At 36.6% G+C, this 26,124-nt stretch overlaps 1 protein-coding gene across 3 annotated transcripts; it reads right to left on the bottom strand.

Moving 5' to 3' along the window:
* Positions 1-1,228: 1,228 nt before the first annotated feature.
* LOC138404048 (cytochrome P450 4V2-like) lies at positions 1,229-25,303 on the bottom strand. 3 transcript variants are annotated; one of them, XM_069506918.1, is made up of 11 exons: positions 25,212-25,303; positions 24,657-24,868; positions 23,776-23,868; positions 22,553-22,663; positions 20,929-21,114; positions 19,613-19,809; positions 4,692-4,761; positions 4,319-4,511; positions 3,701-3,852; positions 2,727-2,906; positions 1,229-1,455 (listed from the first exon to the last, which is right to left on the bottom strand). In XM_069506918.1, the coding sequence occupies exons 2-11, from the start codon at positions 24,805-24,807 to the stop codon at positions 1,280-1,282; spliced, it is 1,509 nt and encodes a 502-aa protein (XP_069363019.1). In that variant the 5' UTR covers positions 24,808-24,868; positions 25,212-25,303; the 3' UTR covers positions 1,229-1,279. The 3 variants fall into 3 exon arrangements, with proteins under 3 accessions (XP_069363019.1, XP_069363020.1, XP_069363021.1); XM_069506919.1 differs by lacking the exons at positions 2,727-2,906; positions 3,701-3,852; positions 4,319-4,511; positions 4,692-4,761 and adding exons at positions 15,284-15,463; positions 16,106-16,257; positions 17,093-17,285; positions 18,927-18,987 and having other exon boundaries at positions 24,657-25,301; XM_069506920.1 differs by lacking the exons at positions 1,229-1,455; positions 2,727-2,906; positions 3,701-3,852; positions 4,319-4,511; positions 4,692-4,761 and adding exons at positions 13,989-14,222; positions 15,284-15,463; positions 16,106-16,257; positions 17,093-17,285; positions 18,927-18,987 and having other exon boundaries at positions 24,657-25,299.
* Between the last annotated feature and the right edge of the window lie 821 nt (positions 25,304-26,124).

The following is a 26,124-nucleotide window of genomic DNA, read 5'->3' as shown; positions in this document are numbered from 1 at the left end:
AGTCCCCCCCCCGCTCAACATTCGGGGAAAAATCTGAAAACCGTGACTTTGTGGTTACGTCACACAAAAAAAATTAAATTGTGGTCACGAACTAATAATTAGTATTTTCAATTTTCTAAGTAAGATAGCTATATCAAGTGGAGTATCATAATATGAAAGGTCTTCACCTGTGCCACCAAACAGATTTTTTATTTTATTTTATGAATCATAGTTTTTGAATCCTGCAAAATGTCAAAAAAAATACGACTGTAGTACGGAACCCTCATTGCGCGAGCCTGACTCGCACTTGGCCGGTTTTTCCTTTTAAGGTACCTACGGAACTATTGAATCTAATAAAGAATTAGGTACCTACCTATGTGTTTCAGGATTTTTCATCCCTCAATGATTTTCAAAAATTCCACTCGAGCGAAGCCGAGATGAATAATCTAGTTTAATTAATGCCGGCGACATTATGCTAACACACGAGTTACATAATTATGTTAACGCCATTTCTATGTCAATGACGCCGAGTTACGAAATCAAACGCAAAAAATAATTGTAAACAGAATTATGTTTAAATAATAATGGTAATAAAGTAGGTATTAATTAATTTTTCAACACACTTGCTTAAAAAGTGGCTCTAATTTCACCGCAATTAGGCACATTATGACACCAACTCTTATAATCAAACTGTGACTTTTTCATTGCTATTATTCATTAGTGAGTAATATAGAGTTTATTTTTTAGGGTTCCGTACCTCAAAAGGAAAAACGGAACCCTTATAGGATCACTTTGTCGTCTGTCTGTCTGTCTGTCTATCGGTCTGTCAAGAAACCTACAGGTTACATCCCGTTGACCTAGAATCATGAAATTTGGCAGGTAGGTAGGTCTTATAGCAGGCATTCGGGGAAAAATCTGAAAACCGTGAATTTGTGGTTACATCACACAAAAAATTGATAAGATCGGTGGTACTGCATTTACAACTCAAAGTCAAGGGACTTTAAGTCCATTTTACTCTATTGTTATTTTGTTTCTATAATACCCCTACATCAATGGTTTTTATGCTTGAGTTTTATCAACGTTGGTTTACCTACTGATTTTAGTGACATGTAAAATCTTAATAAATACCTTGCTAATTAATACGGTAGTCATATTAAAACTACTTCTTAAAATTATGCTTTGAATTTATTTAATTTACATTTTAATATTTTTACACAATTAAAATAATATGAGTTAAGGTTAGCTTTAAATTTGGAATATTTTCAAAAAAGAAAAACAGAATCGGTATATAATGTTGTAATTATTGATTATTTTGCCTCATTTCAATTGTCACATGATGTCCCGATACTGGCTTTAGCAGGACGTCCATCTTTGTCGTCATCAACAAGTGATTTCCGGACACCCTGTAGCGTCGGAACACGTGAGCTAGGGCTTGAGCTAGGGTGATCTTCAGTGACATCATAGCGTATGTTTTTCCTGAAAATAGTTATAAATAGTTAAAATCTTACTAGATATAAAGTACCTACCTAATAATGGTCATAATATTATATTATGTCACTGAAACGTGGACAGTAACAAGCGGTCTCTTTCGCAAATTGGGTATTTGACTCCAATTTTTTTATTACTTTATTATAAACTAGGAAATAAATAATGACGTAAACTGAAAAAACTAATTAAATCGATCACATAACAAAAAAGTTATAACCATTTAAATATTTCTGATAAGACAGAGATAGCGATAGGTATAGAAATATGACGGCACACCACACTATAATGCCATATAGTAGCTTCGTGTGGTTTCATACAATTTTTCGTTTTGCGAGAAAGGGTTCTATCCCTTTCTCGCAAAACGAAAAATTGACCCTCCCACTCCAAAATTAAAATGCCTGTAACTTTGTAAATCTTTGTTGGATTTTAATATTTGTTTCACCGTAGGTACGTGATTATTTTTATCCTAGTTTATAATAAAGTAATAATATTTATCAAATTCAAAAGTAGGAAAATATCCAATTTAAAGTCGCTCCGCAAGCTATGGAGAGGGCTAAAGGTACTAGGAGTTTCCCTGAGGGATAAGATCCGAAATGAAGCGGTCCATCGGAGAATTATTAAGGTCACTGGTAGCCCAAACCATTCGCAAGATAGCTAGCTGATTAGTGGCAGTGGGGAGGCCACGCTCGTCGTTTGGGATTGGGAGAGTAAAACTTTTCGACTCCAACAGCCCGATGTCCCAAAACAATATCCACAGGCTGCCGATAATAATGACGATGATATTAGTCTTAATTATAAAAGGAAAAGGTGACCGACTGACTGACTGACTGATCTATCAACGCACAGCTCAAACTACTGGACGGCTCGGGCTGAAATTTGGCATGCAGATAGCTATTATGACGTAGACATCCACTAAGAAAGAATTTTTGAAAATTCAACCTCTAAGGGGATGAAATTTGTGTAGTTCACGCGGTCGAAGTCGCGAGCATGAGCTAGTATAATATAAAAGGAAAAGGTGACTGACTGACTGATCTATCAACGCACAGCTCAAACTACTAGACGGATCGGGCTGAAATTTAACACGCAGATATGCTGTTATGACGTAGGCATCCGCTAAGAAAGGATTTTTGAAAATTCAACGCCTAAGGGGGTAAAATAGGGGTTTGAAATTTGTGTAGTCCACGCGGACGAAGTCGCGAGCATAAGCTAGTACTAGAATAATTAGCGTTTGTCAGAGCCAAGATCAATATTTATGTTACCTATACAGGATCTCTTTCCCATACCAAAGGCAGCAAACGCACTGAGATATTTAGGCAAAGTTTTGGGGTCCAGCCAACGTTCTGGCTTGAATGCCTCGACATCCGGACCCCACATGGAATGTCTATGGACTCCATAGAACCACAGGTAACACGTTCGACCCTTCGAGAGAGTGCAGTTTCCTGTACAAAAAAAAAAACATCAATACAGCAAACATTCTTAAAGACGGTTAAAAATATATAGGCATTCCGAACCAGTGGTAGATGCATCCGACTATTCGTAAGTACTTGTAAAAGTTTATTCGAATAAAAAAGGTTTTTATTTATTTATTTATTTATTTATGTAACAAAACATAACTATCTTCTAAAGTTCTTGAACCAGCATCAGCAGAGCTAGTAGATGCTACAATATTATGTCGATAGATTGATTATGGACTTCGTGTACCGACAGTAAAAACATTTGATCCTTGAGAGGATGGAGTTTTCTGTAAAAACAATCAATAGAAAATCAAAACAGCGAGTCAATTTCAAAATGTTTTTTAAGTTTTGTAACAAACGAGGAAGGTGACTGAATTGGGTAATTTGACTACATCAAAAAAAAATTATTTTTCAGTGATTATTAAATAGTATAAATAAAAAGTACGTGGATATTACGTATCTTCCAAAATACGTAATATCCACGTACTTTGTTAGTTTTAAGTGTAATAACCATTTTCAAATATTTATTAAACTAAAAAAGTACGTCATTGTGATGTGACGTCACATTCCAGTATTTCATAGAATATCGCATACAAAGTGCGCGTTTTGACGTTTGATAAAAAGTTACTCATTTAACTAGTTGTCAAATACCGTATTAGCAACTTGACTAGCATATTCTCACCCATTAGTATACCTATTTAACTTTCAAAAAGTGTACCTTGTTACCATACTTAAGAAAATTATTTAAATTAAATTTCATTGAAATTAAAGCTACCTACGTATTTTGACGTCTTGATCGAGATTTCTTATAGTAAAGGGACCGATGGGATAAAAACGCATGCTTTCTTTCAACACAGCCTCCAGGTACACCAGCTGTGACAGATCTTGCTTCGTAACATCCCTGTCTTCGTCACCGAAAACGTCGTGCAACCTGGAAGATGCCCGTTCTTATGTTATCTCAGTCTATATCGCAATCCTCTTTGCTGTGCATCGTGACCCTTTCCATTAATTCATAATGCTGAGGATTTTCGAGATGATTATACAGTACGAAAGAAATTATTAGATGTAAGAGACATCTATCTTGGAGAACCTACTTTAGCCGTTGATCCCAATGATCAGAATGGTAAAGAACATATCCGAATCACAAAATCGGTCATCCATCCAATTACCGATTCATGCTCACGGTCATGGTCACTTGACCAGCGTAATTAACTGCTATGCGTTGTCACCACATAACCCTCATTAAACTTCTTCAAACATCTTAATCTCAGTTATTTTATACGGGAGGATCTTGGAACCCAACACATTATTAATCTGAGAAAACCCCAACCATTATTGGAAGGAACACAAACCTCAGCAATGAGATGATGAGAATATCTCGGACACAAATAACTTACTCTTCAAAAATTTTCTGCTGAACCTCAGGGTAGGATCCAACCAACAGCATCGTATACATAAGTACAGTTGCTGTTGTGTCGTGACCAGCGACCAACATGGTGTCAACATGTTCCCTGATCTGCCGGTCGTTGAAGGCGCCTTTCTCTATTGCTAGTTCAAGGAGAAGGTCCATGAAGGGTCGGAATTTTGCACCTGTAAAGGATACTTTGAACTTTATCATAACAGTAGGCTTGGCTTTGACTCGCTTTGTGCCTTTTCAATAACATTAATCGTGATGAAGACGACTTCATATCTATTATTCATAGATTATGGTGATGAAAAATATCACCATAATCTAGTGAATAATTTATTGACATTTGGTAATTGTTTTACCTTTTGTCGTGCCTTCGATCTCCTTGTATTGTTTATTATTCAAGTATTCTGTTTTTCTCTTTTTAAGGACCTGTAAAAATAATGATGCAAACAAGTTTACTTATGTACCATCTAAGTATGGCGAGATGTTCGTGTTTGGACTTATTACATTACTAGCTGATGCCCGCGACTTTATACGCGTGGATTAAGGTATTTAGAAATCCCGTGGGATTCTTTTATTTCGTTCGTTCTTCGTTGTCTTTTATTTCCCGGGATATAGCCGTGCTAGTAACTTAAAATAATTGTTTAAAGCTTTCATTAATTTAACTTCTTTGTATGTTGCCACTCCATTGAAATTGGTAGGAAATTGGCATGATCGATGAAGATGCTACCATTGAGCGTCTCTGATGATGAATGTCGGAGGTAGACAATTGAACTTTCTGATGGCGTATGGTGGGACGGTGGAATATTGACTCATAGTCATAATATGCTATGTTTTCATGACTACTTTTCAAAAAACAAGTCTGATGATGGAAATGGAAGGTGATGGGATATTCGTTGTGACAATATTTTGTTTCCATGAGCATGTTTCAATCCTTAATAGCTACAATTTTTAAATTATCTTTTTTATACACAAATAACCTGGACCTTCACTAACGACTGATTTTGAGAAATTTCAATCGAATCTTGAAATAACTGCACTAATGTTATAACTATAATAGCATAAAGATATATATAGAAAACGAAATTCTGAGAAGGAGCTAATCCTCTCAGGAATGTTTTAAGTTATTATAATTACAGTGTTTGACATGTTGTGCAAGATCTTCAGACACTTGTCCTGCTTCCGCTTCGAGGAGGACCAGTTGAACACCACGTCACTGTGCAGCCAGGGCTTTTGGTATCTCACTGTTATGTATTTCAGTATATCCTTTGCAGCATGTACGTATTCGCTGTTCAGCAAACTCTCGTCACTGAAGTCCACTGCCATAACAGTTACTGAAAATAAAATGAGATAAGTTTTTAAGTTGGAGAAAAAAATACTGCAGATATTATTTTAAATTATTGTTATCATCAGGAAAAAGAAAAGAAAGTTAAGATTATATTTTGAAATGATTTGACTTTGATAATTTTTAGCTTTCAAAGAACTTAATACACACGGCATGTAGTTTCCAGGACATTAGGCAGAATATAGGCCAAATGGTCGAACGGTTCTTTGTCGACTTCCACTTCTAGATCCTTGACCAGACGACGAGCTTGTCTGTTAAAAACGTCTATAAATCCATCAAGTACAGACTGATTGAATGCTGGATTTAGAAGCTTCCGATGTATTTTCCATGTATGAACTAGAAGAAATTATAAATGTTATTTTTTTGATGAATTATCTAATAACAATCAAAACAGTCACTCTCCTGCCAAGTTAGTCTGCTTCCATCTTAGACAACATCAACACTTACTATCACGTAAAATCGCAGTGCCTTAAGGGCTAACTTGTAACATAGTAAAAAAATAAAAAAACGATCGATGATTAGGGTCTTACAGCCCGATGTACAAACGAACAAATACTGTCCAAGTTTATATTGGACTTCACTTCAATCACGTCACGTCGAAGACTTCATTTCGCACGGTCAATAATGAAGGCATGGATGTAGACCGTACGAAGTATTAATTTACTAAAGGTCTTTGAGGCGTTTAAACTGCAAAATGCACGTCCCGACTCCCGTTCTTATGCAAGTTTGCGGAGTCGGCTCTAGCCTATGTAGAGCCCGTGTGCAATCAATACCCTGGTGCCCTCTAGTAGGTTCACGGTCAAAATGGAATACCAACAGTTATAGTTTCATCAATGAGCAAAATTCCCCAGCGATTTGCGGCGAGCAAATCACCAGCACAAAAGTAGCTACAAGCACGAGCAAAGCGAGCGCATTTTTTATTATTATTTATACTGAAAAAATCTCAGAAAAGAATTTGCAAAAATCGTGAAGTAGGTACGTATTTTTTAATTTTTAACCGAAAGCCTGTATACCAATTTTCATAGAATGTAACTTTAAAAATGATAGACTTTCATACAAACTTCATCCCCCATTTACCTACCCCCTTAGGAGTGGAATTGCGAAAAATCCTTTCTTAGTACATACCTACTCTTTACAAAGAACACACCGTCCAAATTTCATGTCTCTAGGATCAGTGGTTTAGGCTGTGCGTTGAATCCATCCATCCATCCATCCATCCATCGGCCCGTTTGCGTCCACTGCTGGACATAAGCCTTTCCAAGAGCGCGCCACCAAACACGGTCCTCCGCCTTCCTCATCCATCCGCTCCCCACCTTCTTCAGGTCATCGGTCCAGCGGGTTGGAGCGTCCCACACTGCGCTTACCGGTACGCGGTCTCCACTCCAGAACACGTCTGCCCCATCGGCCGTCGGTTCTGCGACAGACATGACCTGCCCATTGCCACTTCAGCTTGCTTATCCTTTGAGCTATGTCGGTCACTTTTGTTCTTCTGCGAATTTCCTCGTTACGAGGCGTGCGTTGATTATAAGTCACTAATTTAAAAAAAAGAAAATTTTCTCACCATCAGAACTAAATAATCCTTCACCAATCCAAGGTTTTGCGAAGTCGTACAAACGGTCCTTTTGAAAACATGTGTTGGCAATAATAAAACAGCCTTCAGGGTCTGTTACAACTAGAAAAAATATTGATTTTACTATTTCTGCAAGCGTGGATCTGATCTGGTGAGAAGCTTTACCCGTGCTAAAGGTACTCGTAGTTACTAGAGATGGGCCGACTAGTCGCCGACTAGTCGGGAAAGCCGACTATTGGGTATCTTTTATAGTCGGCGACTAATCGGCTAAATATGCCGATTATAATCGGCGCTTCTTCTTTTCTTTACATAGTATAAAATAAAGTCGCTTCGCACTGTCTGTATGTATGAACGCGTAGATCTTTTAAACTACGCAACGGATTTTAATGCAGTTTCACCAATAGATAGAGTGATTCAAGAGGAAGGTTTATAGGTATAGTTTAAGTCTCAAAAAATTAGAGATCCCTAGGAAAATTGAAATCTCACTAACACCACATTAGTATCTACACTGCACCCATGCTAGTGGTAAATAAAATAAACCAACATTTATATCTTCGCATATTGTCTGTATTATATATTACCAAGTTTTAAACCGACTTCCAAAAAGGAGGTGGTTCTCAGGTATGTATGTACAATGTACATCGATTTTTTCAAGTTTTCTGGACCGATTTGCAAATTTTTTTTTAATCAACAGACGATGTTTCCGTAGTGGGCCTCTAAAAATTTCTGGATCCAACACCTCAATAATTATGCTGCAGGGTTACTGCCCGTCTAAGTTATGAAGATTCAGAAAGTGTTCATAGTGAATTAATGTTGTAGGTATCAAACAACGACTTTATGCTTGGACTCCAAGTCCCAACTCCTCAACCCTGATGATGTAGGGTACAGAATTCCTAAACTATAGTGATTCAGAAACTGCGGATCATGCAATATTATTTTTTGTGCCAAGCATATACTACACCATTGAACTTCGGATCCTAACTCCTCAATCCTGATGCTGCAAGGTACTTACTGAACTCCTTAGCCGTGGGGATTCAGGAATTTCTGATGGTGAATTAATATTCTAGGTATCAAGTAACGGCTTCATGATTATACTCCAAGTCCGAACTCTTCAAACCTGATGATACATGGTACAGCACTCCTAAGCCATAGAGATTCATGAACTGTTCCTGGTGAAATAACATTGTAAATGCCGGGCATAGACTTTATTATGGAACTCCAAGTCCCAACTCTTCAATCCTGATGCTGGAAGGGAACTCCTAAGCCGTGTGGATTTAGAAAGTCTTGCTGGTAAATTAATATTTTAGGTACCAAACAATGAGTAGGTACTTACACTAAAAAGTTTGAAATAAAAAAAATACTAAAAAAACCGACTTCCAAAACCACTACAAAATAAAAATAACTTTTGTTTCTACGTACGTGTATGTAGGTACGTATGAAGTCGGGCGAGCATAATAACAGAAACTACTCGTAGAAATCAAAGCGTAAATCTCGCCCGACTTCAACATACATACACGTGTATAAACAAATGTAATTTTTTACTTTGTAGTGGTTTTGGAAGTTCGCTTTCTTGTCAGTCTGTTTGTTTGTTTGTTAATTTATTTGGTACAAATACTGATTTCCCGGCCGGGAAATGATTTCAAGTTAGCGGCTTGAAATTTCAAACATAGATTGAAATTAGATGACATTGCTAAATTAACTCGCTTTCTTGTCTCTGTGTTTATTAGTTTGTTTATTTGCCTGTTTGTCGTTTTGTGCAAGTTTTGCAATCGGACATTGCATTTTACCTCAATATTTAATTAGTTTTAAGAGTACTTATTTCAAATATATATATAAATATATATTATATGACCCTTACGATACGTGGCCTGACCTCGCGCATGAGCTATATATACATGATTGACGGGCAAAAGTCTATTGAGGATGTTTTTGTCGGATCTTTTCCGCAAGTACAATGAGGAGGTTTCCAGGCAACGTTCGAGAAAACTTTCATAGATGGCGCGGAATTTTACAACCACTAAAGATGAAAAATAATACCTATATCTATATGATCTATAATTTAATGTTTAGGTCGTGTCAATCAATGGCATAGGATGAAGAGTATAAGAGCTAACGTGCACTGCAATTTTCCTTACATTTCTTCCCCACAAAATCCGTGAACTAGGTACCGGTAAAACGGTACGGTAGGTTACAGAAGTAATTCATTAATTTCGCATCCGATTTAAATTTAAAAACTTAAAGCATAGATGATATAGATATAGGTATTATTTTTCATCTTTAGTGGTGGAAGTTTCAGCGCCATCTATGAAAATTTTCTCGAACGTTGCCTGGAAACTTCCTCATTTTGGCTTATTTTCGAACGCTAATTTCTAGGCAATAAAACCAATTATTCCAAACTTTTAAGAGTTTGAATAATGTGTAGGTAATTGAGAGTAGATTTCAAATCAGCAAAAAAAAACGTCGCTCTGACCATTATTGTGGCGTTATTCGTAGGGTACGACGATGTTAGGAAGTCTTACAGTATATTTTTCTGGGTCCAAAATAAAGAGATGTAACTCCACCGGTGTCCAAGGAATCATAGCCCAACTTTTTTATTGCATTCCATAGTTCTGTAAGAAAATGAAAAACCGGTCAAGTGCTAGTCGAACTCGCGCACCGAGAGACGGTAGGTAGGTACTACCTACATAAGAAGTAAAACTGTAATAATATGTAATCAGGGTAATCAGTTTTGTCACGAACCGCATTTGTAGAAGTGATCCTGTAATTCCTTTTTTCCTTTTGAGGTACGGAACAATTAAAACCAGTCAAGTGCGAGTTGGACTCGCACATGACGGGTTCCGTACCATCGTAAAAGATTATGTACTTTTTGAAAAAAATGCCATTTTGAAATATTTATTATTTGTTGTATTATTATGTTTACACAACCCAAACATAACTTAAACAACCCAAACATAATGTAAACTACTTGTAATGTAGGTAATGTAGGTACTTGACTCAAACGTAACCGAAACATAACCCAAATACCCCAAACATAACCCATACATAATCAAAATATATCTCAACCCAAACAACCTAAACAAAACTATTTCATGACTCAGCTACTGCATTAAAAAAAAAGCTCTTATCATTTTACGGTGGGTTCATCTCTTAAGTAACTTAATTATTAATTGTTTAGTTAAGTAGTTAGTTAAGTTCTTTTTATTTGTCTAGATATTTTGCAAATGCTGTGTGCACATTTTATAGATACATTTATCAGCCTGTGTTTGTCTATAAGTGTCGTAGTTTGTGTTAAATTATTGTATTGTGTGTGTTCCTAATAAATAAAATAAAAATAATAAAATAAATAAAAAACCCAAACACAAACCAAATATACCAACACTTCCCGTTGATCTAGAATTATGGGTAGTTAGCAATGTCTTACGGCACAAGTAGGTAAAGGAAAACAATCTTAAACCGCGTATTTGTGGTTACATCACAAAAAAAATGTTATATAGATAATTATATCCTATACAATATACGGAACCCTTAGTGTACAAGTGCGACTCGAACCTGACCGGATTTTTCTCCGATTGATTTCAAAATTCACACATAATATGTTACACACACATTAACATCTGTGATTATTTTTATAAACTATTTTAGACTCCAGGTTCTAGCCCTTTAAAAATTAAAAACAGCTTTTAATAAAAAGTGCGTTTGTGCACTCATCCGTGATTTGACAGATCCGTCAAAAATACAAATCGAATATACGTATTTCTATGACGGCCACTTAGAAAAATCACGGATAGAACCGAATACGGATGAATGCACAAACGCCTTATGACGAGAAATATATTTTATGGATATAAAACTTACACAAATAACACAAAACAGAAAACGCAAACTTTATTTATCAAAATAATATAAGGAATATAAACATATGTCTAAGCTCATGCAAATCCTGCAGGGACAAATCTTAAATCCATGCGGGCGGGGCCGCTGCCCGCTGGCATCATCTAGTAGAATTCAATATTTACGTAGCAACGGAATTCCATGCACGATTTGTCAGATTTGTCCGTTGCGTCAAAGTCAAATGCTTACGTGAACTGTCTCCACGTAAAAGGTGAAGGTGTCCAATCAGTGGCAAAGCGCCCGGGAGAGTTGGGGGCTCATCTTTACTCCTGTTTCTCCGTCGCCACGCCAATATGCCGCACGACAGAAACACTAGTATAAGAGCCACCGTCAACATTGAAGATTAGTTAAAAATATTCTTTAAAACCAGTATATATATAATTTATCTAATTACTATTTAATCCTTTAACAACCTTGGTAGCACATAAGGCGCGTTTTATACAAAAGTGGCGTGGTTGGAGTCGTGGTACGTTAGTAGGTACTATTATAATATTCTGTGGTCGTGGCGTTAGCATGTTGCCGACACGTCACGTAGACGAAGTCACGAGCATCATCTAGTAGCTGTACCTATATTATGAAATATCATAATAATAGGTAGGTACAGCTACAGGCTATTAGATGATAATCCATACTTCCATACTAATATTATAAATGCGAAAGTGTGTATGTATGTCTGTCTGTCTGTCTGCTAGCCTTTTACGGCCCATCCGTTCAACCGATTATGACGAAATTTGTAACAGTGATAGCTTGCATCCCGGGGAAGGACATAGGCTACTTTTTATCCCGGAAAATCAAAGAGTTCCCACGGGATTTTTAAAACCTAAATCCAAGCGGACGAAGTCGCGGGCATCATCTAGTAATAATTATAAATGTGAAAGTTTGAATGTTTGGATGTTTGTTACTCCTGTACGCCATGATGATTGAAGCTGAACCGAATCGACTGATAGGAACGGAGATTGCGTAGGTATATATAGATATATATATATATAATCATCTTTATTTCAGATATTACATATCAGATATTACATATTACATCAGATACCCTGAAATTAACACATCTATAGGTTACTTTTTATCTCGGAAAGTCAGAGGGTTCCCGCAGGAGTAAAACACCTACCTTTAAAGTCAAAGTCAAATGGTTTATTCAAAATAGGTCTCTTTTTGATGGTCGGTTGTTGCATTTGTAAGATGATGATGATATAATGGTGATAATTTTACGCGAACTTAAAACTTAAGCTACGAGGGTTCCAAACGCGCCCAGGTCTGAGAAGAGCCCACAACAAACTCAGCCGGGGATATCTATCATCTAGTAGTTCTATAAAAAGTTAGAAGAGGAAAATATCTATCTTCTAATAAGTAATTGGCTCACAGTAATCTAAATTATTTTTTATCATAAAGTGCTGACGACAGTTCTTTACTATCAATACAATCTAGCCTATGAGCAGTGGCGTGCAATTCATAGAGGCATAAAAGTACTGCTTGCCCTAGTGGAAATGACCAGTGCCCATTTTTCTTTATGACCTGCCATTCAGTAGGTCTATATAAGGTGTATCTAAGGCCTATCTTACTAATGCTTACCCTGGCTTCGAACTCTGTGCACGCCACTGCCTATGAGAGAGGCTAATTTATAAGTAATATTGTAGTAACCAAAACTTATAAACTTAATTAAATAGGTACCTAACAATCGGTTTATTGACTTATCTTAGTTTATAGCTATCATGACTCTTGAGTCATGACCATTTAATACTTTACTATTATGATTATAGCCAGCCATTTTAACGCCACTAAAATAAATAAATTAAATAAAAATCTTTTTTATTCAAATAAACTTTTACAAGTACTTTCGAATAGTCGGATGCATCTACCACTGGTTCGGAATGCCTTTCCTACCGAGAAGAACCAGCAAGAAACTCGGAGGTTGGTCTTTTCAAATATTTGATATAGGTACAAGATTATGCCATGTATAAAATAATATTTGCAGTCTTGTGCGTTGCTGGAACGAGCTGCAAATCAAATCCACGCTCTTTTATCATTTAGATAATCTTCAATTGTGTAATAATTATTATGCTATTTGCACTTTTATGTGAATAGCACCTAAGGAGTTAAGAAATTACAGGTAACAATAAAAGGTGCAAAAATAGATACTTGCATTTAAATAATAAGTAATTACCTAATGAGAATTTAAAAAAACGTTTTAAGTGCGAGCAGACTCGCCACCGAGGCTACTGTAGCTTGAAAAGAAACATCATCATCATCATTGATCTTTCTTTGATCTTTTATCGTTTTGTATTTTATGTCTTTTTTCTTGTATTTCTATTGTTTATTTGTATTTAAATTTATTATTAATCATCTGGTGTAAGCGGCACTGCCGTTCTAATAAGATAAAAAAAAAAAAAAAAAAATCATCATCATGATCAGCACATTGCCGGCTCACTACAGAGCACGGGTCTCCTCTCAGAGTGAGAAGGATTTTGACCATAGTCTACCACGCTGGCCATGTGCGGATTGGTAGACTTCACACACCTTTGAGAACATTATGGAGAACTCTCAGGCATGCAGGTTTCCTCACGATGTGTTCCTTCTAATTAATTAAAACGCACATAACTCCGAAAAGTTAGAGGTGCGTACCCGGGATCGAACCCCTGACCTCCGATTAGAAGGCGGACTTCCTAACCACTAGGCTATCACAGCTTGTGTCGTGGATGTAGGAAGTAATAATTCTGACATTATCATGTTTCGATACTTGTTTTTTTTTGTTTGTGAAAGTTGTCAAAGAGTCGAGACGTGAGAATTCGTGTTATTTTTCTTCGTTGAAAGGGAGTTTAATAAAAAAGAATACCCTTAGTTAGAATTATATTAGTTTGAAAATGTAAATAATTTACCTAATTAAAACCATGAATATTAATAGCATAGCATAATAATAATATGTTTATTTCCTCAATTCAATAGACACATACTGTCCCGATACTGGCTTGAGCAGGACGTCTAGCTTACTCGTCATCAAAAAATGATTTCCGAACACTCTGTAGCATCGAAACACGTGAGCCAGGGTGGTCTTCATTGACATGAAAGCGTATGGTTTTCCTGAAAATATAAATCATTAAAATTGTATTAGGTAATGTACAACACAAAAAATGTTTGCAAGACACAAGTGTGTCCATTATAGATTTTGAAACCATCCAACCAATGCTCCAAACCGTTTCATTACAAAGGCAATACCGAGAAGTTGGTTTTAGAGTTGTTTTTATTAATTTATTTTAACGTAGCACAAGCCGGGTATCCACTAGTAGGTACTTAATAATCCTGCTTTACAACGCTGGAAGCTCAAAAGTGCTAGAACCCAGAGCCGGTAATGCAAGTTGGAAAAAAATGGCGCTGAAACTTGAATAAACACTGCGACAAGGCTATCTTGGCGCGTGGCGAAAATTAGAACTAACGTTGCCGTCAAGTGTCCCCTTTGTTCTTGTTTGAATATTCTTAAGCCTTTGTTCTCCAACAACGCCCCCCTGTCAATGTCATTCAAGTGCCAAGAGAGCCTTGTCGCACTGTATTGTATATATTATATTGACAAGACGCCTCGTACACAAATGCAATGTCACTCAGCAAGCCACGAGGATGGCTATGTTAGGGGGTTTCCTTAGGGGTAAGATTACAAATGAAGAGATCATCGGGAGAGCCAAGGACACGACATAGCCTAAGCAATTAGCTAGCAAACTGAATTAGTGGCAGTAGGTAGACCAAGCTTGTCGTAGGGGACTTTTTGTAAGACATTTCAAGGGCCGTTTGAGCCAAAAAGCGCAGCAGTGCTGGTTGTCCTTCAGCATGATGGATCGAGGTTAAGGACGACGGAAAGAGGTTGAGGCTGAGATCTATAGAGCGCACTTAAGATTGAGTTAAAACGGGACAGATTTATGTGAGAGATATACATCTCGTTTTAACTCTGACTTAAGTCTAAGCAAAGTCAGAGTGCGCTCTATAGATTTCACCCTAAGAAACTGTGTGGCAACGCTCATTAGGTAAAGCTTTAGTATGTCCAACAGTGGAAATACACAGGCGAACTATGATAATGATGGTGATAGTGAACATATGATGACATAATATGATATCAGTATTATTTTCCAAACCCAGATCAACATTTACGTTACCTATACATGATCTCCTTCCCATACCAAAGCCAGCAAACGCAGTGGGACATTTAGGCAATGTTTCAGAGTCCAGCCAGCGTTCTGGCTTGAATTCCTCAACATCTGGACCCCACATGGGGTGTCTGTGGACTCCATAGATCGACAGAAAACACGTTCGACCCTTAGAGAGAGTGCAGTTTCCTGAAAAAGAAACAACGAGGTAATCAAAATCGTATCTCCAACTGAAAACAGTTTAAGAAGTCGCTGAAAAAATGTGTGTATCACAGCAACTAAAGATCTAGAACCACCAGCACCCCTAGTATAGGCAAGAGACAAAAAAATTATTCCCCGATTATAGCTACTGACAATGGATATTTACTTGTCCACCTCTCAAAGAAGAAAGTTAGATCGTAGAAGTTTATCCTCGTTTCGGGGACTTGGTGGACATACTATCCACTGTCCATAGCATGGCCCGGACAAATAAAAGCGCGAAAACTGCCCTTTATGATATTATTAGCGATAGCCCGACTAGCTTCGAACCCAGCTGAGGTCTTTTTTCACAGGGACTCACGATTTAGAAACAGGGTCGGCTTTCCCAATTTCTCATTCAGTTAAAATTAGATAAAATTTACTCGATTTTCGACATTGACATTCAAAATATATTCCGTAAAATTGAGGAGATTTTATTTGCTGGCAGCCTTTGTTCTACAACTACGCCCCCCTGTCAATGTCATTCAAGTGCCAAAAAAAGCCTTGTTGGACTGTATGCAGCATCGTCTCTTTCCACCGGCTGCAATCACAGTCACTAACTTCTTTTCATTAATTAAAAAAAAAAAAACTTACGTAGTTTAACGTCTTGGTCGAGATGTCTTATAATAAAGGGCGCGATGGGATAAATGCGTATGGCTTCCTTCAACACAGCCTCCAGATACACTAGCTGTGAAAGATCTTGCTTCGTGACATCCCTGTCTTCGTCACCGAAAACATCGTGCAACCTGAAACATGTCCATTCTAATGTAAAACCAATTACTCTTTCTCTGTTACGATCTTTGATGTGCATCGTGACTCCTTCAATTTATTAACCGACTTCCAAAAAGGAGGTGGTTCTCAATTCCGCCCGTTTTTTTAAATATATATTTACCGTTTCTTTAGAGGTTTCTGGATCGATTTGCAAATTATTTTTTAATTATCAGGGGATGTTTCCGTGGTGGTCCCATAAATATTTCTGGATCCAACTCCTCAATACTGATGCTGCAGGGTTACTGCCCGCTTAAGTTATCAAGATCCCATAGTGAATTCATGTTGTAAGTATCAAGCAACGACTTTATGCTTGGACTCCAAGTCCCAACTCTTCAACACCGCAAAATGTCGAAAAAATACGACTGTAGTAAGTACCTACGGAACCCTCGTTGCGCGAGCCTGACTCGCACTTGGCCGGTTTTTTTGTGATGTGAACCACACACGTTAACATCACAAAAAAAGTTCACGGTTCACGGTTTTCGGATTTTCCCTTTATTCGTGCTATAATCCATACTAATATTATAAATGCGAAAGTCTGTCTGTCTGTCTGCTAGCTTTTTACGGCCCATCGGTTTAACCGATTTTGATGAAATTTGGTATAGAGATAGCTTGCATCCCAGGGAAGGGACATAGGCTTTTGATCCCGGAAAATTTCCCTAAAAGTTCCCTAAGCATTTTTAAAAACCTAATCATCTAGTTTCTAAATATCTGCCAAATTGCTATTTTAAGAAACCCCCGTCTCTTATTGAAAGGGATCACAAATCGTAGTAATGAGAGATGGTGAGAATAGCTCAACCTTAAATAACTTACTCTTCAAAAATTTTCTCCTGAACCTCAGGATAGGATCCAACTAACAACATTGTGTACATAAGTACACTTGCTGATGTGTCGTGACCACCAAATAATATGGTGTCAACATGTTCCCTGATCTCCCGGTCGTTGAAAGCGCCCTTTTCTACCGCTAGTTCAAGGAGGTGGTCCATGAAGGGTCGGAATTTTGGACCTGTAAAGAATTGGGTAGGTATTTGACTCCAATTTTTTATTATTACATACTTCATTATAAACTAGGATAAAAATAATGACGTAAACTGATAAAACACAAGTTTAAAAAATGTGTTAAAAGTATGCTCCTAAAAAAAGCATAATATACAGTCGCAGACTATGTAAAATATGATAAAAAAAGCTTGGATTTGACTCGCTCCAGCAATGCACGGGGCTGCAATGGCTTGTATAGTATGGTATGTTCATTGTAAATTGAAAAATTAAAAAGAGCAACCGCCGAGTTTCTTGCTGGTTCTTCTCGGTAGGAACGGCACTCCGAACCAGTGGTAAATTAAAACTACCTGACTATTCATAAGCACTTGTAAAAAGTTTACTTGAATAAAACATATTCTATTCTATATTCTATTCTAATGCAACCTCAGTGACGTCTGGATTTCAAACGGGTCGATCATTAGTATCTAAGAGAGGTGGCGCTGATTTATTTGGTTCCAAAACCGTGATAAATTTTGTTCGCTTGACCATATCTTGTCATTTATTATATCGATGTATACGGCATTTATACAGCAGTGCATATAAGACACGATGAGTTTAATCGCTTTGCGTAATACGTGATTAGTTTCCGTTATTGGCATAGATTTTTTAGCATAAGTAGGTAGATGGCAGTGGCCTGGTTTGCACACATACATTCATCTATGTTTTTTATTGAGCGAGTGATTTTTAGAGCGAGAACAGCCTATGCCAGACGATTCTCACCGTATGTTGAAGCTAAAATTTACAACTCTGTTGCGAAGTCTTGTCATCTTAAAAACCTTACAATAAAACAGACAACTGACATTATCACAAAATGGTTGAAATCTTTGACATACAAGGACACAGAAGAAATAATTTCGGCAAACAAGCTATAAATATAATATGTTATATAAAACTATACTACTTATGCTTTGTAACCTACCTAAATACCTAACGTGAAATGTATATTATAATATATGTATACACATAATATTATAAATATTTATTCATTTATTTATATATAATTTTTTATTTAAATGTCAACAAATATATCTAAATATATAAAAGGAAAAGGTGACTGACTGACTGACTGACTGACTGATCTATCAACGCACAGCTCAAACTACTGGACGGATCGGGCTGAAATTTGGCATGTAGATAGCTATTATGACGTAGGCATCCGCTAAGAAAGGATTTTTGAAAATTCAACCCCTAAGGGGGTGAAATAGGGGTTTGAAATTTGTGTAGTCCACGCGGACGAAGTCGCGAGCATAAGCTAGTTTATTCTAAAATAAAACTTAACACCTAAACAATAAGTCCTAAATTGGAGTAATTTGAAATAAGCACCACTATTTCAATTCTTGAGGATTGTATTTCTATGGTTAATGGTATTTAAAGATAGGATACGCTGCCCAATAACTAGGCACTGGGTGGCTGTGGCCACCGGGCGCCTAGAGCTGCCACGGTAGGCCATTTTATTTAATCACTAAGCACTAACATTACCTACTAACATAACTATAAGGAAATATTGTTACTAACACACTTAACTCTAGTAAATATATAGTTGTAAATTTAAATTTAAATATGGATTAAGACTGGTCTGAAATAATGATTATTTATTTATTTATTTTACCTTTTGTACTCTCCTTGTTAAGTTTATTATTCAAGTACTCTGCCTTTCTCTTTTCAAGAACCTGTGAAATTATAACAACTATTAAAAAGTACGCAAAGTAAAGAAAGAAAGAAAGAAAACTAGTTTATTCATCATGACTGTGTCTAAATTACAAATAAACTTTAATTGAATTGTTAGTAGGTAGGGTCCGTAGTAGTTAGTGATAAAAATTTAGAATTTTTTTAGAATTTAGAATTTGTTTATTAATCACTTGGTACACAATCAATTAATTTACAAAACCACTATAATAATTAATAATCAGTAAATACGCGTTAATAATTACTTAATATGAGTTCTTGCACCCACTTGGCACAGGATGAAATGGCCCCAGATCAGCATTAATGCTGCCGGTTTTAAAAACAAAACCTGAGCGCTGGTATTCAATTACAAGTAGGTATACAATTTTATAAATAAGTAGCTCAGAAAATTGTATATCACTTAAGTCCCGCAAAATGCTAATGCGCGTGGCTGCCATTTTAGTGACGTCAGCACTAGACTGAAGTTTCGAGCTGATCGTGAGCTGATGGTATATTTTTATTCCAGCTGACATCAAAATGACGTCATTTCGATGTTAAAGAGACAGTGTTCCATGGCAATAGCAATTTGCGAGACTTATAATATCTTTCTTGTTTACGATAGGTACTTACAGTGTTTGACATGTTGTGCAAGATCTTCAGACACTCGTCCTGCTTCCTCTTCAAGAAGGACCAGTTGAACACCACGTCACTGTATAGCCAGGGCTTCTGGATCCTCTCTATCAAGTACTTGAACATGTCCTCTGCAGCATGTACGTATTCACAGTTCAGCAAGCTCTCGTCACTAAAGTCGACTTTCATAACAGTTACTGAAAACATAATGGGGTAATTTGCACCTCACCAGTGATGTGCAATAGATGCAAAGGAACTCTGCAGATCTTAGCGATTCTTAATTACAGTTGTGATCAGGAAAAATAACTCTGAACTTGAACATGTAGAAACCAAATGTCACTATTCTAAAAATCTATATATATCTAGTATCTACGACACTCCCCCTTACCCTGGGGTCTGAGTGACTCCTATTATTTTTAAAAGTTTTACAACATTTGTTGTGGTATAATGCCTTTGTAAAAACGCCTTTCTCCATATTTTCTGTATCGTTGTAACGGATGGTTACTAATTTCATGAGTGATTATTTGACGATTGGTTCGTTAGTAAACCTTTGCGCATATAAAACTCCACCACTGTCTTGGAAAGCTCTTTTACCTGTTACCAACTGTGATTTAACAAATCAACTGTTAAGAACTGCTAAAAACAGGAATCTTGATTTGACAGGCATGCCGAAGCGCTTTTTAAACCTGAGTTTTTAACTGACTTCTTATTTGAAACGCACTGTACCAATACTTATATTGACCGAGACGAGAAAAATAGAATGAATGCGGGATGGATGAAATGGCGACAGGTCTCAGATGTTATATGCGACCCGCAAATGCCCCTTAAACTTAAGTGGAAAATTTATAAAACAGTCGTTAGGCCTGTCACATTGTACCTATGGTTCAGAATTTTGGACGGTAAAAGGGATGAAAGACGAGTACATGCGACTGAAATACGAATGTTGAGATGGATGTGTGGTGTGACAATGATGGATAAGATAAGGAATGAATATATAAGGGGAAGTTTGAAAGTAGCGCCAGTGGTAGGAAAGATGAGGGGTAATAGGCTGGCATGATATTATGGGCATATAATGCGGAGGGAGGAAAGCCATGTCAATAGAAGAATGTTAAATATGCATGTGGAAGGAAAAAGAGGAGAGGACGACCAAAGAAAAGGTGGATAGATTGCGTGAAAGAGGATATGCGTGTAAAAGGTGTGACTATGCGTTGACGGATGACAAAAGTGAATAGAAGAAAAAAATCATGTTGTGCCGAACCCACGTAGCGTGAGATAAGGTACGGAAGAAGAAGACTGTACCAATACTTAATACATACAACATGTGGTTTCCAGGACATTAAGCAGAATATAAGCAAAATGGTCGAATGGTCCTTTGTCGACTTCTACTTCTAGGTTTTTGACCAGACGACGAGCTTGTTCATTGAGAACATCCATAAATCCATCGAGAATAGACTGATTGAATGCTGGATTCAGAAGCTTCCTATGTACTTTCCATGTTTGCACTAGAAGAAAATACGGTAATAATAGTCATTTGTTATGCAAGGCTGTAAAGTTGTTATTTTGAGAGTTTGTATTGAATTCCGAGCCAGCAAAGGATTCTAAGGTTGAACCATGAGCGAAGCAAGTAATTCAAAAGTAGAATCCTGAACGTAGCGCGGAATACAGAGGCACGAGAGCAAATAAATTTGCTGTCGTGCGAAACACAACTTTTTATCTCACTATAAAGCGATAAAAAGGTGTCTTTTACGTCAGTACCGTGGAAGTTTACACAAGAAGTTTTTATATTAATAAGGCAGAAGTCTTAGACCGTGACACTCTTATTAATAAACATGGACTAGAGCGAGATTAACTTTATTCCAAGTTGTAAGTTTGTATGTAGTAGCTACATTTCGTAATATAAACAGTAAGGAGAAAGTAAAATAATGCGACTCTACTCTCGGCGTAAAATTTACTTCTTGGTGCCACATGGTTTAACGACTGACTAAGCATAATCTACGCACTAAGTATGCATATTTTTGACCATCAGCCATAGCGTTTGTGTTTGTTGTGTATGATAATAATTAATCAATAAAATGATATTTGATTCATGATTTGTGTTTTCATATCATAAGTTTGTAACGCAAATTAGTTATGTACTTACCTACAAGATCAATTCAGATTATTTCATTGATAAATATGAAGTGAAACTGAAGCATTATTTAAATTTAATTAAATACTTAAGTAAGTTAATTTTTTTAAGTAGGTAGGTACCTACTTTTAATATATAGATTAAAGTTTATTTAATACAATTTGTTTTTAATAATATGTATATTGTTGATTCAATAAAGCTGAAACTAAGTAGGTAGGTGGTATGTTTAATTCAATGGTATCTAAATATATAAAAGGAAAAGGTGACTGACAGACTGATCTATCTACGCACAACTCAAACTACTGGACGGATTAGGCTAAAATTTGGCATGCAGATATTATAGCTATTATGACGTAGGCATCCACTGAGAAAGGATTTTTAAAAATTCTACTACTAAGGGGGTGAAATAGGGGTATGAAATTTTGAAAATAACCGCGTTTCTGAACGTTTCATCATGTGGTAATTTTAATACAAAGAAAAAGGGTAGGTAAGTACTTCCTTAATCTAAGGGTAAGTACGCCAACCAACGTATTTCGTCACGTTCGAATTTCAAATGTCAGTTCAAGCTAGCGGTTAAAATGGACTTTTCCAAATTTTGAACGACAAAAAAGCCTTTCTGAGTGAGTGAGATGAAAAGTTATTTACTTACTTACTTACTTGAATTCTTTGATTTAGGCTTTCACTCCATATTTCACAGGCTAACATACACCTAAAGTGAAATATAGAGTCCGAAATCGAACCCGAAAGGGGTAAGTACGGAAATATTTTGGTTGTAATTAGAAAAAGTGAGTTAAAAAAAAGAATTTACTCACCATCAGCAGTTATTAATCCATCACCAAACCAGGGTTTTCCAAAGTTGTAAAAACCGTCTTTTTCCAAACATGTATTGGTGACAGTCAAACAATCTTCTGGATCTGTTACAACTAGAAAAATATTACATTACTTTTACTATTTCTATAAGAGATTCTAATCTAGCTGATTTTGTCCAGTGACAGTTTTTTTTAAAGAATAATAGCCAAGTATATCATGATGACTTATATTCCCCTTTCCTCCCCAACTAAGCGTAAAGGTTGTGCTAGGAGTAGGTACGACAATAGTGCAAAGAGTTAGGTTTGAATTGGCAACCTTCCGGATTTCAGTCTGCTCCTTTAACCGTTGAGCTATCGAGACTCTTTATCACGTTATCACTGTTATCTCGCTAACGGCTACTGGCAAAGCAGACTTAAGTTGCATCGATGTTATGTTGTTAATATAGACGCCATTCATGTGAAATTCTACAAGAATGCTTCTCAGTGCACCAATAAGATCATTTACATAAAGATTGAAGAAGATAGGGGAGTACGACCCTCCTTGCTTGACACCGCAATCGAAGCCGTAAGATCTTCACATAACACCGTTCCATCTCACATTATTGACCTGGTTTCCATGCCATTATTTTAAATAAATAGCGGTTATTTTATTAGTATTTAACATTCCCCATATTAAGTACAAAAAACCGACTTGCAAAAAAAATTGTGTTATAAATCCTAACCCTAATCCTAATAATATTATAAATGTAAAAGTGTGGATGTTTGGATCTTTGGATATTTGTTACTCAATCACGCAAAAACTACTGGATGGATTTGGCTGAAATTTAGACTGGAGATATATTATACCCTGAATTAACACATATGTTACTTTTTATCCTGGAAAATCAAAGAATTCCCGCGGGGTTTTGAAAAACGTAAATCCACGCGGACAAAGTCGCGGCCATCAGCTAGTAAAGTATAAAATCAGTACCTATCTTATCAATAGGTACTCATATTATCAGTAACCAAATCATAAATACGAAAGTGTTTGCTGGTTTGTCCTTCAATCACGTCGCAATGGAACAACGAATCAACGTGATTTTTGCATGGATACAGTTAAAGGCCTGGAAAGTGACATAGGCTACTTTTTATCTCGAAAAATCAAAGAGTTCCCACGGGATTTTTAAAAAACCTAATTCCACGCGGACGAAGTCGCGGGCATCAGTGAGTATGTAATAAGTACTTACAATATGTAGTTCTGGGTCCAATATAAACAGATATTATAACTCCACCGGCGTTCAAGGAACTATAGCACACCTTTTTCGCTGTATTCCATAATTCTGTAAGAAAAAGTCAAGTTCTTATTCTGTGATATTATGGCCCAATATTAATTTATTTCACAAAACAATATTAATGAACTGGGAACACTGAAAGTGTTTTTTTCTATTAAAGATTAATTTCCTATTGCGAAATGCGTATTTGCGCAACGGATCCGCCTGGCTGTCCAGCGCGGAAATGCAGCCAATATTATTGGCACCATTCCACGCGGCCATGACTTGTACAGTAATAAGATAAGGCTAGCTTTAAGTTTGTAAAATGTTCATATTTACAAATAAAAATTAATAATGTAGGTACCTACCTACTTTTAGCATGAATATAAATATATCTACACATAATTAATTGTTATTATACAAATTGCCTATAGGTACATAATATATTTGCATGCTAAAGTCAGTATGCAGGGATTTTAAGATTATCAGAACTTTGTAAACTACCCATATTTGGCAAATAAATTCATTTCAATTCCAATTTCAATAAGCCCACCCGTGCCAAGCCGTGGGTCAACTAGGTGATTGTAATTAATAATTTATATTACATTATATCCATACTAATATTATAAATGCGAAAGTGTGTCTGTCTGTCTATCTGTCTGCTAGCTTTTCACGGCTCAACCGTTCAACCGATTTTGACGAAATTTTGTACATAGGTAGCTTGCAACCCGGGGAAGGACATAGGCTACTATTTATCCCGGAAAATTTAATAATTCCCACGGGATTTTTAAAAAATTAAATCCACGCGTACGAAGTCGCGGGCATCAGCTAGTTTTTACTATAAATTAAATACTTACGTGAACTGTTTCCAAGTAAAAGGTGAATGTGTCCAATCAGTGGCAAGGCGCCCGGGAGAGGTGGGGGCTCATCTTTATTCCTGTTTCTCCGTCGCCACGCCAATATACCGCACGACAGAAATACTAGTATAAGAGCCACCGCCCACATCATAAATTATTTAAAATTTTATAAAAAATATAAAATTCTATAAAAGGTCGAAAATCGTAAATAACTGTTAAAAATTATTAATTTTTTTATTTTAATTGGGTATTTGACTCCAATTTTTTTATTACTTTATTATAAACTAGGATAAAAATAATGACGTAAACTGAAAAAAGCCAACTAAATCGATCAAATAACAAAAAAGTTATAAGCATTTAAATATTTCTGATTAGATAGCGATATAGCATTTTGACGTCACACCTTACTAATGCCATAGTAGGTAGCTTCGTGCGGTTTCATACAAATTTTCGTTTTGCGAAAAAGGGAAACTTTGTAAATTTTTGTTGGATTTTAATTTTTTTTTCAGCGTAGGTACGTCATTATTTTTATCCTAGTTTATAAAGTAATAATACCTATTTATCAAATTAAAAATTAGGAAAATATCCAATTCACGCAGTTGAATAAAATAATTAATAATTATGTAAACTCAGAACACACGTGAACTTTTCCACTGACAAGAAATGACTCACATTTCTTATAAGCTTAGAACAAGACACACCCGTCACCCAGGTTTCGGTTACCTTGGACTTGTTTTGTGGTTAGTGTGATACAGCCTTAGATTAAAGGTCTATACACACAGCAAAATATGAGTGCTTCGTCAATTAATAATTAATCATTTCGAAACCTGCAAGGAAAACGTATCTCATTTTTCATAATTTTACGGGTGTTCGATCCCGGGCACGCACCCAGCATCTCTAACTTTTCAGAACCCTATGCGTTTTAAGCAATTTAATTAAGGATAAGATCGTGATGAAACCTGCATGCCTGAGAGTTATCTGATCCATATCTGAATTTGTCATCATCATCATGATCAACCCATCGCTGGCTCACTACAGAGCACGGGTCTCCTCTCAGAGTGATAAGGGTTTTGGCCATAATCTACCACGCTGGCCATGTGTGGATTGGTAGACTTCAGCTTCACACACCTTTGAGAACATTATAGAGAACTCTCAGGCATGCAGGTTTCCTCACGATGTTTTCCTTCACCGTTAAAGCAAGTGATATTTAATTAATTAAAACGCACATAGCTCAGAAAAGTTAGAGGTGCATGCCCGGGATCGAACCCTTGACCTCGGATTAGAAGGCGGACGTCCTAACCACTAGGCTATCACAGCTTTCCGTATTTGTATCCGTCACTTTTTTACATAAGGTGCTTTCTATAGTGCACTACTACCAGCTTTTGAATGGCAAATGTAATTTACATCGACCGTTAGAAAGAGATAGCGGTTTCGCAAAGCGTTGTCTCTGTCCTTGAGACTGACAAAA

The sequence above is a fragment of the Maniola hyperantus genome, chromosome 24 (assembly GCF_902806685.2).
Source record: "Maniola hyperantus chromosome 24, iAphHyp1.2, whole genome shotgun sequence".
Taxonomy (NCBI): domain Eukaryota; kingdom Metazoa; phylum Arthropoda; class Insecta; order Lepidoptera; family Nymphalidae; genus Maniola; species Maniola hyperantus.
The sequence above is the reverse complement of the archived record's forward strand: the minus strand, read 5'-3'. Positions and strand labels throughout refer to the sequence as shown.